Consider the following 13987-nt stretch of genomic DNA (forward strand, 5'->3'; position numbering starts at 1 on the left):
GAAAGACTTTGCGCTACTTGGTAAAGGTCAGTTGTTAACTTTATTTACACATTTATCTTATCTCGTTGGCCTTTTTAGACATAATCCATACTAATATTATAAATGCGAAAGTAACTCTGTCTGTCTATCTGTTACTCAATCACGCCTAAACTACTGAACCAATTTGCATGAAATTTGGTATGGAGATATTTTGATACCTGAGAAAGGACATAGGCTACCTTTTATTGCGAAATATGTACCACGGGCGAAGCCGGGGCGGACCTCTAGTTTTATATAAATGTCAATATTTCACAAAATTTAATTCTATAATTTAAACCAGCCATTTTATTTAAGAAACTAAACATTGTGTTTAAAATAGACTTAGAAAATACAAATAGATACATTTTATGCAAATAAATGTTCATCACCATAATATATTCTCTGCATTGGGAATCGAACCCATATTTCATGTCGTAATCAAACGCGTGATTTCAAATAACAAATTAAAAACAAAAGGACTGATCTTTTAATGTTTATAAAAATGTATTTGAACGTTAATATTAGATGCATTATTTCTAAATTAAAGACTTTTTAATAGCTATTCAATGCGATTTATTCATTATATTCGTAATAGGTATCTTTGTCTCCCAGTTACCAAAGTATTCGAAACGTCGTGTTAAATAGTAAGGAATAGGTATATCACGTTTAGAATCTGCTAAAAAGTCTTTAAATTCCAAATGTATAATAATCGCGTAAAATCAAACATAACAAAATATTTATGTACATATTTTTTGTGTAGATGAATTATGCTAGTATTTTGTCCCTGTTTTTTTTTTTGCTGCACCTTTATAAAAATATTATTGTGCAGTGTATTCCAATCGAGACTTAAGATATAGCCCGCAATAATTAAAACTGTTATAAGAATGACAGCTTACATATTTTAGGTGAACATTTAACAGCAGGATCTCCCTCATGTCCGGCTGGACATGAACACATTGGCCTTTGTTTTACGGGTTGACAATTAGCTCCAATGCCACAAACATTGTCAAATTCACATGGGTTTTGACACAGTCCCATAAAACAAGCTTCAGTTTCTATACAGTCCCGGTCAGAATGACAAGGTTCTGGTGCCTTTGGAGTCCCAGGTGATTCTAGTATGTTACATGGTATATTAAATATTAGTTTGTTAAGAAAGAAATGAAGAATATTAATGTTTTATTTACAATTTACAATAACTTTATGTACACATTTTGTCCGATAAAACGCAAAAAAAATATATTGTCATATTGATTCATTTCTATGGAGAAATATGCACTAGCATACCTCTTGCACAGTTGTTCCCGGCCGGATCATCGCATTCACAAACTGCGACATGGCTGTAAACCTTACAGGTCGAGTTCTTTGTACACGGATTCTGCACCTCGCACGGATTTTGACAAACTCCATGGCTACAATTTTGGCTTAAGTCACAGTCGTCGTCTGTTGTACATTGTGTTTTTGGGGTCAAAATGTCAGTGTTAGTATTAAGTTCAGTTGATGTTGATTCAGTTGATACAGTCATGTCAGTCCAAGCAGAAATATCGGAATCTTTCTGTCGAGAAGACAAATTGTCCGAGAAAGAATTTAAAGTCGCAGGTACAGTCGAAGGATATTTATCTTTACTTTGCAATTTAGTCGAGGAATCTGTAGTTTTATCAATATTAAGTTCCGTTCTTGAGTAATCATTATTGGTTGAAATTGTAGTTACTGAAATGGGCACTTCATTTTCAAAATTGTTTGTAGTTTTAAAATAATCGGGTATTGTACTCGAAGTAAAATCTTCATCATTCATACTAATGGAATTTAAATTAGGTGGAGTTAGTGTAGTTGTTTCCGTAGGGCTAGTGCGATCATTTTCACTGTCTAATTGAGTGTATGATTCTATCGTACTCAATACTGTAGAGGATATTAAATTGTTATCATTTATCGGTTGTAATGGCATCGTTGTAGTTTCGATAGTATCGTTATCATTTTTTATAGAGTGATCCGTAGATTGAGTATTAAATATATTTTGAGTAGAATATTCCATTGTAAAGAACGTGCTCCTAGTAGTAGCTGGTGTTGATGGGTCTGTTACTTGTTCCGAATTTTTCATAGGGTTTTCAGTCTGAGAAGATTGAGTTGTTTCTTTATACTCTTCAATATGTGTTGATTCAAAATCGTAAGTTACCTCCGTTATCGTTTCTTCCCTAGTTGTTGATCTTATTAGTCCTTCTGTAGAACTTGCCTCATCTTCTATTTTGACATTTTCAGTTGTTCTATAATCTGAATGTATAAATTGATCTTGATTAATGGCAACAGTAGAATGTGTACCTTCGATATCTAAATTATTTGGCTTATTTATATCATCTGTAGGTGTGGTTTTATACAAATCTCCCTCATGTGTTACTTCTGACATATTTCCTTTCGTATCCATATCGGTCAAGTCTACCGTTGACAATTTTTCATTTTCATTCTCAGTTGTAGCAGTTGCTTCTAAGTTCGTAGTATCATAAGAAGTATGATCAAAAGCAGTTCCCAAAGTGGACTCAGTGTTTAAATCACCAAAATTGCTACTAGAGGAAGTAAGTATTGATTCCTTGTCAATTTGTGTAGTTATTGTATATTTCTCAGTTGTGATGTCAGTTTGAACTTGTTCCGTGGTGCCTTTATCATAAATATCAGCATCATTTGTAGAAGCTGTATTAAAAATATTGTAAGTAGATATTGTGGCACTACTTTCTAATATATTTGAAGTTGTTTGAATGTCAATCTCATTTTTATATTGAGTTATATCACGTGTAGTTCCTAATTCGTTATTGTTGTTACTCGTATCTACTGAAGAAATTTCTGTAGATTGGTGTATGTTTATTTCTGTATTTGTATTGTACTTGTTTGTAGTTGAATCTTCCGTCGTAAAGTCCGTCTCATTTTTTATTGTGGATATAGTGAAAGATGTGGCGACAGAGTTCCCTGAATTATCAACTGTTGAAATCATATCAATCGACAGTGTTGAGTCGGTTAAATTCATATTTGCCGTATCATAGTTCTTACTAGGCTCAGTAGTATCCAAAGAAACATAAGCTGGAGTAGTCCCTAGATTATCTAGAGAATCATCCATAATAGTTTCAGAGAATGTTGTTGAAGTATTCGAATTAATATAATCTGTACTAACCTTTTCGTACAAATCACTTTGTGTTACCGCATTCGAAAATATCGGAATTGAGACAGGTTCCTGATCAACTTCAGTACGTTTTGTCGTTCGATCATACTCGTTTTCATCAGGTCTATATTTTGGAATACTGGTAATTTGACTAGATGCATCTGTAGGCTCTGCGTCATATTTACTATCACTATTTATTGTTTCAATGTTTATGCTAGAATATACTGTAGTCTTCTTTTCATTATCTAGCTCAGTAGTTGATTGCGTAGACATTGATTCAGATTCTGTAATATATCCCTCATAATTAGTTGTGTGTTTGGAGACACTTTCAATTATATTATCAAAGGTGGTTGTTGGAAGCTCTGTGTTTTGATAATCCAAAGTTGAAGATTTTAGATGAAGGTCAAAGTTGCCTGTTGTATAGTCCAATGTATCATTTAATTCAGCTATTATCTCTGTAACTTGTGATAAATTTCTGATTTCATCTTTATTGGTAGTAATCACATCAGTAGTCTGGCTATCACTTATTGTATTTACAGTTGTTGTAACTGTATTTTTATACGGCGCTTCTTGTTCAGTAGATAAACCTTGTGATGTAGTAATAAAAGTATCACCTTTGTTGTAATTAGCGGTGGTAGAAATAATATCAGAGTGTCCCTCGGAGTACATAGTATTCACTGCCTCATTTTTTTGGGTACTATATATTATTGTATTGGGTTCTGTACTCATTTTACTTGTGTTTTCTATTAATGGGTTTGTTACATCCTTACTTTTTATGGCAAATGTGCTGAATTCACTTTCTTTATCCTGAATGGAAGTTGATGCGGATAAGTCGATTACATTGGATTGGATTGTAGAAGTCATTAGATCATCATTTTCATTATACATGTCGGTTACTTGGTTAAACGGAGACATACCATTTAACTTATAATCTAAATTTGAAGAATAGGTTTTTGTAGATTTTACTTTTTCTGTAAAGGATTCTGTCACTGTACTAAACTCATTCAAATTAGTTAAATCTCTTGTTGTAATGTCTCTAATTTCATTGGTTATTTTATACATTTCTGGGTATATAGTTGTCTTACCACTTATGGAATTATCGTTTATAGTATTCTGGATATCTTTGCCTACATATTTATTTGTTTCTGTTGGGTATAAAGTAGTATGGTCTTCTGGATTACTGGTGGTTGTTTCAAATTTAGTGGTAAAAGTTAATTCGTTACTCAATGTACTTAATGTACTTTCTGTATAAGTTTCTGAAGTTTTTTCAGTTGTTTTATAACCATAGTGAATGTAGTTCGTAGAAGGTACGTCATTTGAATTTGAGCTAATATCACTAGTTACAGACTCCGTGGTCTTATCGAGAGAAAAACTTATGTCTTCTTGATCAGTATTATCAGTCGTCTCATAATTTATGTCATTAATAGTCATATCAGTTTGGGTTGTAGTAGTCTTTTGTTCGGAATTAGGTTCATTCAAATTCTGACGACCAGTTATAAAGCTACCTACAGATTCAGTAGTGCTTAAAAAATCTTGTGGTGAATATTCTGCTGTTGTTGTTTCTAGCATATCAATAGCTTGGTCACCTCTTTCGTATGATACCGTAGTTCCTATATTAGAATCATTAAAATTTGTTTTGGGATTATTCAGGGGTGTAATAGTTGACATGAAATTTTTAGTAGTAGCAGTTGAATTGACCGAACTTAGAGTAATAGATGGGCTGGTTGTATTCTGATACGATTTATTAAGATTTTTATGCTCTTCAAAAGAATTTTGTAGGTTTCGCCTATTCTCCTGATTCTTTGTATTTACAATTTCATTGATTCTCTTATGAGTACCACTTGTTTCATTGCGCTTTAAGTACGGTTTATTAGTACTCGAAGTTGATTGTTCAGAATACGTGGTGTTATCAATCTTTATTGGTTCTTGGCTTTCAAATACAATGGGGGTGACCTCTTTCTTATTTTCAACATTTATAACTTTTTGAGTGTTCGTATCTATACCTTCACTAGTAGTTTCACGTGTTTGATCTGTAGAATATGTACTTATTGTAAAGCTTTCTGTTACCAGTGTAGAAGAAGACGTTCTTTCTTCAATATCGACATTTGATTCTGTTACAATCGAATTCATTTGCAAAGGAATAATTGTTGACTCCACTTTATTTATTAAAGTATCAGTTGCTTCTGTATTAACATTATCGGTTATAGTATTAGTAGACATTATAGTCGAGTCATAATTGTTAGTATTCAATTCAGATATCGTGTACTGTATTGTTGTAGTATCGGCGTTTGTTTCGGTTAGTGGGACATGTAAAGGCCGAGCATCTGTTAATAGAAATAGAGTAAATGTCGAATTAATTAAAATATTCACTTACTATAATAAACAACACTATTTTTGTCATAGCAAGGCCTATAAGCAAATGGAAACATTACATACATAAATAAATGAGGAATATAATTAAATGATTATGAAATGTGTTAAAAATATAGTATTTGAATGCTAGGTAGATAATTCACATCTACTTTATATAGCAGTGTTTTTGTGGAAAGTAAAGTTTTGTTTTCATTCCAAAAACTAAGAGAAGAAATATATATAATGCACAATTTAATTTATATATATATAAAATATGATAGGACACAGAGTAGGTACTGTTAGTTACACCGAAGTTTACTACAATGTTATAATATAAAATAATCATACGAATCACCAATCACCCAAACTAATTTATACATACAATAAAATGTAACGTTTATTATAGTATTTTCAAGAATTCTTTGTCATAATCCGACTTCATAAGGATTTTTAGAAAAATAGTATAACCGGGTCTGCCGAGATATCATGGCCAGTACTTCGTGGCGTTTTATCGGACAAATGGTACCTTGAAAACTATAGCAATAACCAGTTCATTTGGAGTTAGTTTTGCTATTTACATATTAATTGATAGACACAGACTCGCTAGCTATATAGTAGAAGTCTGTAATTTATCATAAATGAAAAAATGCATGAGTAGGAGTAAGTAAATCAAGAAAGTAAAATCTTTTACATATTATTTTATAAAATTAGCATACTTAGTAAGATTATACATTAAATGAGATCGTTTACAGTTATAGTACTTACTCTCCATACAGGCGCCGGAGAATGGATCACACGGTACACCTGGTCGGCAATGAGCGCAATTTGTGGATACTTTATCTTCTGTGAAATATTACAAAATTTAGATATTACCTTTATGTCTATGAACTAAGTGAAATGTATACAAAACACCGGAAATTCAGCCTGATTTGTTCTATAACATAAAACGTTCGTCTAAAAGATTTTTTAAAAATAATTACCACGAATACAGATGCAGCCATCACATTTCGTATTTGGATATCTCGCGCAGTCAGATGAGGTTTGACACTGGCACACTGTAAAACATTATTTGATCAAGAGTCACGTAGATTGCAAAAAAAATATTGTGTTAAAAATGTATGGTTACAATTTTGAAACTTTAGCCTAAGCTTTAATTTATTAAGTTAAAATCTGAAAACTCCGCTTTACATAAAATTTAGTATGGGATCAGATTGTGCTGTGTGTGAGAAATATAATGAATGATGAAAGTTTTATTTTATTGAAGTGAAACTTTTTTAGGTTCGTTGAGAGTAAAATTTCAAGGTTGCGTCATGGCAATACCGTCACGTCATGGAGTAAGGCGATTTTAGTATCTTTGAATCTTGCCGAAGTAGTTTCACTTCTAACACGTGTGCTCGGCGCACTCGGTCTTTATTATATATTTACCTTTGGAACAAACAGGTTGATGATCAACAACCGCGCAGTGATGTCCGGCCGCGCACGGGCCGCCCCGCGCGCACGGGTCCGAGCACCGGCCCTCGATACAAGCTTGCCCGGACGCGCATTGCTCATGCGCACTGCATCCTAAAGCTGTGACGAAATACACAATAAGCATCTACTCTTACGAAACATAATTGTTTCAATACTAACTTGAAATAATATCTAATACTTTAATGCAGACACAACGAGATATTATCATCAAAATAAGTACCTATCTATTACGGAAACTGTATTTCTATGAATTCGTTTTTCGCATTAATTTCGTAAATATGACTTTAACGTTGCTTAAAATGATCAATAAAATAGAATAATGACACTTTTTTGTTCGACTTTATTTCACGGCGAGCAATCTCTATGAACACTAGACACAAATTTTAACGCAAAAACAACTGCAGTCTTTATAAAAAAAAAATCATTCTCAGTCTTTAGATGTATATCAAACTCTAGAAGGCGCTATCTACAATACTTTCTATATAGATAATACATAAATAATTATAATAGTTTTACAGTTAGAAGCATTATGTTAAAACATTGCAAGCTCTGTCTCGTGGCAGATGGGCTGCATTGTTTATACTTGCAAAAGCATTAGAAATATTACTTATATTATTGCATTAAAAGTCCTTTAAGCATACCAACACCAAGGGTTAATACAACAATCTCTTTACATTCATAAATTATAACATGCTGAAAACTACCTTATCATAAGGTGTTTATTTTGCTGAAAGACATACAAATAAGCTAGAAAAGAAGAAAAAAAGGTAAGAACTGCGTGAAGGGTAGATACGATCAATATTTCCTGGAATATGAAGAAAAAAATTATTAAGACTCATTCAAAGACTAAAATAGATAATAATATGTCTAAATACTTTCATATCCTAGTGTTTTCAGAACAATTTACCTTTAATGCAGCCGTGTTTTTCATCATGTATGAATCCATACGGGCAAAACTTGCAAACTGGGTGATGATCTTCAACCGAACAAGGAGCATCACCGCATGCATCTTTGCATGGATCTTTACATTGAAAATCTCGGCAGGCTAAATTTTGTGGACATCCATTGTCTGTTAAACATATAGATACTGTCGCGTGACAATCTTTGAGGCATACGCACATGACGCGATGCTCCACTACTTCACAATGTTTTCCTTTAGGACACATAGGTTCTCGTGCTGCTAAACATGGATTCATGCATTTCGTTTCTCTACAGACCGCGTTCGATGGACACTGTTCATCCCTGGTACACTCTGCGTGTTCGGGAGCACAAGTCAGTTCGCCTCTTTCGTTCAATGCGAAACCATTTCGACAAACGCACACCGGTTGATGATTGCGAACTTCACACTTTTGATTCGGTCGGCAGCTATGATAGTCCAGGCATGGATTTCTGCATATATTTGTATCGAGATCGCATGCTAATTTAGGCGGACACGGTTTAGTTTCGGAGCACGTGAAAGTGTTGTTAAAATCGGTGGACGGTTTGCAAGTGGGGTCCGGCCGACAGGCCTGCCTGGGGTCGCCCACGTAGCACTGCGGGCACGAGCAGTGCGCGCGGTGCAGCACGGAGGAACACAGCGCGTCCTCGCCGCACACGCCGCGCACCGTGCACGGCTCCACGCAGTGCAGGCTCAAGCACGCCTTGTCCACGGGGCAGTCCTTGTCGCTCGTGCATTCGATACCTAGGAAGATGTGAAAGAAGAAAGCAGAGTCGAAAGAGCGGTCCCTTCAGCCGCGAAGAGGAAACTTTCTCACGAGACAGTGCATGCTTTTTGAAACTGATAGTTTATGACCAGAAATATATAACGGTAGGTATATTATTATAATAAAGCGATATGTACATGAAGCCGAACAAAATGTTACTGACTGTAATCAAGCACGAATGGTGAGAATGCTTCCACTAATATCAACATTAAAATGTGACCTAGTGTTTTAAAATTATATATTTATACACGGTACCAGCTTTTTACATATATTACAAAAGTAGAATAATTCGTTATACTTTTGCAAAAAACATAATATCTTACAATTCTTGAAAGAATATGAAAAAACAGAGAATTCACCCCCTCGAGGCAGTGAAAATAAAAAATGACCTTTTTAAAGAAAGTTTAAATTCCTAATAACTAGTAAAATGCAACCATAATACCTAAGTGTTGTTCATTTTTAATGTTGATGAAATTAATGACTGCACCCAATAGCTGATATTTGTCTCATGCCAAATTATACTTAAAAACTATCTTCTCTGCCTCTTAGCGCATAGTGAAAACTCTCTCTTATTAGTTCTTTCATTGTTTCTTGAATCTTTTTACAGCTATTTAGATTTAACTATGCCTTGATATGATAACTTCGTTCATATTTCTCACGACGATATGGGATATTAAACTTATATGGAAAATTATAACTTTTACTCCTCAAATATTATGTCGTGCATTTTTACAAGTGAATGATTATTAGTTTTTATAAATTACTCACTAGTATGACATTCAATATCAGCTTGACCTTCCGTACCGGGAACACAACGACAAACAAACTCAGCACCTTCTCTTAGGCATTCGCCATTAGTACCACACCCAGTTGTTCGACAATCAACAACGCTACGTTCTTGGGTACCTAAAAAATATTGAAAACATTTAATACAAATGTCGACGCTTCTACCTGTTTTGTTACTTTTTAATGATACATACATTCAATATTTGGATCTCCATTTGGATAGTTCCGAGGGCAATAACATTGGGTTTCTCTATTTTGGCCAATTCTACATTGCGCATTTATACCGCACACTTTGTGAGCGCACGGCGCCATAGTTCCACAGAAACATTGGTGCTGTGGATTGCCTGCACATCCAGGGGGGCAGGTACACTCATAATTACCATCATCCATATCTCTACAACGAGCGTTTACTCCACAAGGATTTCTTGAACATGATCCTGATGTAGGTTTCGAACATTCCTGTTTCGGATTACCAATGAAATTCGGAGGGCAAGAACATTGTGGGCTTCTGTTTACAGATCTGCATATTGCATTTATTCCACATGCGTTTAAACAAACATTTCTACATTTACCCTCAGTATTGCACTCCTCGTCTAAAGCACAGTCATCATTATTAGAACATTCGTAGGATTTACATTCCTTAATAGGATCACCAGAATATCCACTTGGACAACTGCATACAGGGCGGTGTCGAGTTGATATGCACAAAGCATTTTTTCCGCAAGAATTTTCCCGACAAACAGGAACACATTGTTTTGAAGAGCATATCATATCTTCGCCACAATCTCTGTTACTGTTACATCCTGGCAAACAAACCTCTTGAGAACAGATTTGCCTTTGCGGGCATTTATTTCGAGCCGAACACATGACCCTACAACCACCATTGTAACATTTTTCACCACAATCGCAATCAGAATTGTTGTCACATAAAGCTATACAATAGCCACTATCGTCGCATGGGCAGAATCCATCGCATTGTAATTGCTTTCTCTTACATTCCACCAGAGGATTACCAGTGTAGTTACTTGAACAACTACATGTAGCTCTATGGTTGATTACTTTGCAATCTGCACAAATACCACAACTGTTGCTTTCTTTACATGGGTCTGGAAAGAAAATGTATTTTAATAATATTGCAGACTTCAATATAATATAAATTTTAATCATTGTTTTCATTGTATTATTGTAATCATCTATTAAAGACTACCATACCTTTACATTGTCCATTAATACAAGAATGATCATCACTGCAAGCGTTATCGTGGCGACATCCCTGTTTACAAATTCTATTTTCACAAATATGACCCTCATTACATACATCATCACTATTGCATACAACTCTACAAATGCCGCGTATACATTTTTCATTAGACATGCAAACACCATCACTAAAAATAACAAACGAAACAAATTAGTTTACACATAAAAAATAATATCAATTTATAATTTTTTAATTAATACGTTAAAAATAATGTAATAATACCTTCTACAGGAGGGATAACATGTGTCTCCATAGCAATTGAAGCCTTCAGAGCAAGTTTTATCCTTATTACAAGGTACAGATATTCTACGACAAGCTACTTTCGGATCACCCGCTAAAGAATTGGGACAACTGCAGACGGGTTCATGGTCTTTCGTTAAACATAGTGCATTGGCCCCACACGAAGCCGGTTGTGTGCATGGATTAACACATTGTCCAGATATACACGCTTTATCAGTCGAACAATGCGAGTTGGATTTGCAACCAGTAACACAAAATCGGCCGTCACATATTTCGCCATCGGAACAGTGCTCATCAGAGTTACAAGCGAATCGGCATACGCCTAGATCACAACGTTCTCCTTGTAGACAGTCGGCCCCATCAGGAGTACAGGCAGGTCTACACCGATCGTCCTCACATCTCCACCCAGACGCACAGTCGGTATGCATTGAGCAAGTAGGTGATGGCGCCCTGACGCAGCCAACGTTTGGAGTTGGATTCGGAATCAAGCCGTCGAAGCAAGAACAAGATGCTTTTCGATCTACTACAGTGCACAGGGCGTTCGGTCCACAAGGATTAACGGTTTCCGCACACGGGTTTCGGCAATAATTATTTCTACAGAATTCATCAGGTCCGCAATCGTCATCGTGCCGACAACCATAGTGGCAACTATTTCCTAAACATATGTGTCCAAGGAAACAATCGTTATCCACACGGCAAGTTACTGAAAAAAATAAAACATTTATCAAAACATTCGATTAGATTTAATAATGGAAGAACTTCATAGCTTAATATTTGATGTTACATATTATAAAAAATGGCAATAGAGATAAATTAAAATGACATTAAGTTCTTACATAAACAAGCTCCTTTAGAACATCGTTCGTTTTGAGCACAGTCCTCGTCATTGTTACAGTTAGGTAGGCACATGGAGTCCTGACATACATGATTATCTTCACATTCTCCAGAGCCACCACACAGCCTTGGAACTGAAGAAGTACAATAAATATACCATATTTATTTTATACTTAATCATATTTTATTGAGAAATTTTTAAACAATAGAAAAAGTCGATCATGAGGCGGAATTCGAATATTTCTCCAGGGTTATTGCACGCCTCATAAGCGAAGCGTTGAGGTGGGTACTACTGTCACTTCGCGCAAAACATCTGATTTTTCAAACTTAAAATGTCTTTATGTATCATACATTGCACTTGTAAGATAATACATACACACACATATTAAGAAAAAAACACTATTTTTAACGTTCATCATATTTTTGATGTCATTTTTGTTATTTAAACTAGTTAAAAAACAGTTTAAAAAAGTTCTGTCTTGGACGTCCGTGTGTCTGTATGTGCGGATCCTTTTTCTTGTTAACACGATAGCGACCGAAATACTTTACTAATCGAGTCTTTTTTTTTCTCTTACGCTTGAGTATGCTCAGGAATAGAACCCTTTCATTTTTCAGGGTCTGATTCGATGTGGTTTAATTGTTATTGAATAAACAAAAATAATAATTAATAAATATTTATTAAAAAAAAATTATGAGGCGTGCACTTTTGGATTTTCCAAATTATTTTTTTCTATTCTTTAAAAATTTCTCATTTAAAAGTATTTGAATGCTATAAAACGAAATATCAAATATATTTCCTAAAATTCTTATACTTACTTCTGACACATTCAACGTCTTGATTTCCTGTAAATCTGTATGGGCAGCTGCATTGAACGATGTGATTTTCAGTACGGCAAATTGCATTTAAGCCACAAGTCTTTTCCATTTTACATAAATCTAAACATTGTCCATTCACACACTTTTCCGCAGATCCACACTCTTCATCTTGGATACATAGAGCTTAAAATAAAACAATAGATATTAATCCGTCAGTCCTCGGATCACAGACACAATAGAAAATCTATTGTGTCTCGGCCCGATCGGGCCGCTCGGTGGTCAATGGGTTAAATATATTATATTAAGAGACTTTCGTATAAATAAAAAAATATCATAATCATAATTGAAATTACCTTTGCAAATTTTATTGTGGCAGTATTGGTTTTCGGAACAATCTTCTTTTTTAGTACAAGTGATTTCTTGGGGTCGGCAACCTTTTTCACTAGCTGGATTACCGATAAAACCTGGCTTACATTTACATTGTCCCGTGTGTCTAGCAGCTACACAATCCGTATTTAACCCACATTTCACGTTATCACAGGCATCTATAAAAATATAATTAATATAATATTCATAAATGAAAATGCAAAGGAGCGTCGTATTTACATATGACGAAATTATTTTTACCTGTGCATTTCCTTATACCATCGGTTATTGTGCAGCGTGCCACTGTTGGACAATCTCTATTAAAACGACATTCCGATCCTTTTTGACATCCTTTTTTATAAGGATCTCCTACTGTGCCTTCAGGACAAGAGCAAAGAGCACCGTTTCTTGAATTTTTACACTCTGCTCCATCGCTACAAGGATTTGATTCACAGTAGTTGATTTTTTTACAGCTTTTTAATGGGTCACCCGTATAACCGGGTTGACAGTAACAAACAGCTTGGTGATTTTCAGATGAGCATATTGTATCTTGTCCACAGTGGTTTCGCGCTAAACATGCAATTTTACACATATTCTTTTCACAAAATTTGTCGTTAGAGCAGTCATTATCTGTATTGCATTCTATCTTTTTACATCCTTGAACCGCATCACCGAAAAATCCTTCTCTACAAGAGCAAGTTGTTTTGTGGGAAGCAGCAGTACAAACAGCATTTCTTCCACATGGTTGATTTTTACAAAGTTTAATACATTGAGGTTTTCCATTCTTATCTTCAGTACACTGCTCATCGTCAGCACAATCTTCGTTATTTGAACATTCTATTTCTTTGATACAAATTCTATTTGAACAATAATAAGATTCGGGACACGTATTGTTTGATGTGCACATTAGTCTGCAAGTGTCTTTAATACAGATTTGGTCGTTTAAGCAGTCTCGTGAATTTTTGCAGACACCTAAAATATAAAAATAATATTAATACA

At 34.8% G+C, this 13987-nt stretch overlaps 1 protein-coding gene across 1 annotated transcript in view; it reads right to left on the reverse strand.

Moving 5' to 3' along the window:
- dpy (fibrillin-like protein dumpy) overlaps positions 1-13987 on the reverse strand; it is a 99041-nt gene that overhangs the window by 59558 nt on the left and 25496 nt on the right. Inside the window, exons 16-29 of the mRNA XM_089698681.1 lie at positions 13250-13960; positions 12976-13167; positions 12623-12805; positions 11809-11940; positions 10955-11675; positions 10684-10859; positions 9666-10577; positions 9454-9591; positions 7890-8663; positions 6938-7081; positions 6493-6567; positions 6278-6355; positions 1303-5484; positions 915-1130 (exon numbers count right to left, since the gene is read on the reverse strand). Coding sequence (XP_089554807.1) covers positions 915-1130; positions 1303-5484; positions 6278-6355; positions 6493-6567; positions 6938-7081; positions 7890-8663; positions 9454-9591; positions 9666-10577; positions 10684-10859; positions 10955-11675; positions 11809-11940; positions 12623-12805; positions 12976-13167; positions 13250-13960 — 8634 coding nt within the window. The remainder of the gene's footprint in view (positions 1-914; positions 1131-1302; positions 5485-6277; positions 6356-6492; positions 6568-6937; positions 7082-7889; positions 8664-9453; positions 9592-9665; positions 10578-10683; positions 10860-10954; positions 11676-11808; positions 11941-12622; positions 12806-12975; positions 13168-13249; positions 13961-13987) is intronic.

Source organism: Colias philodice, chromosome 9, assembly GCF_061535455.1.
Source record: "Colias philodice isolate Cphi_HAF_F1 chromosome 9, ilColPhil1 Martin Lab GWU primary, whole genome shotgun sequence".
Lineage (NCBI taxonomy): Eukaryota > Metazoa > Arthropoda > Insecta > Lepidoptera > Pieridae > Colias > Colias philodice.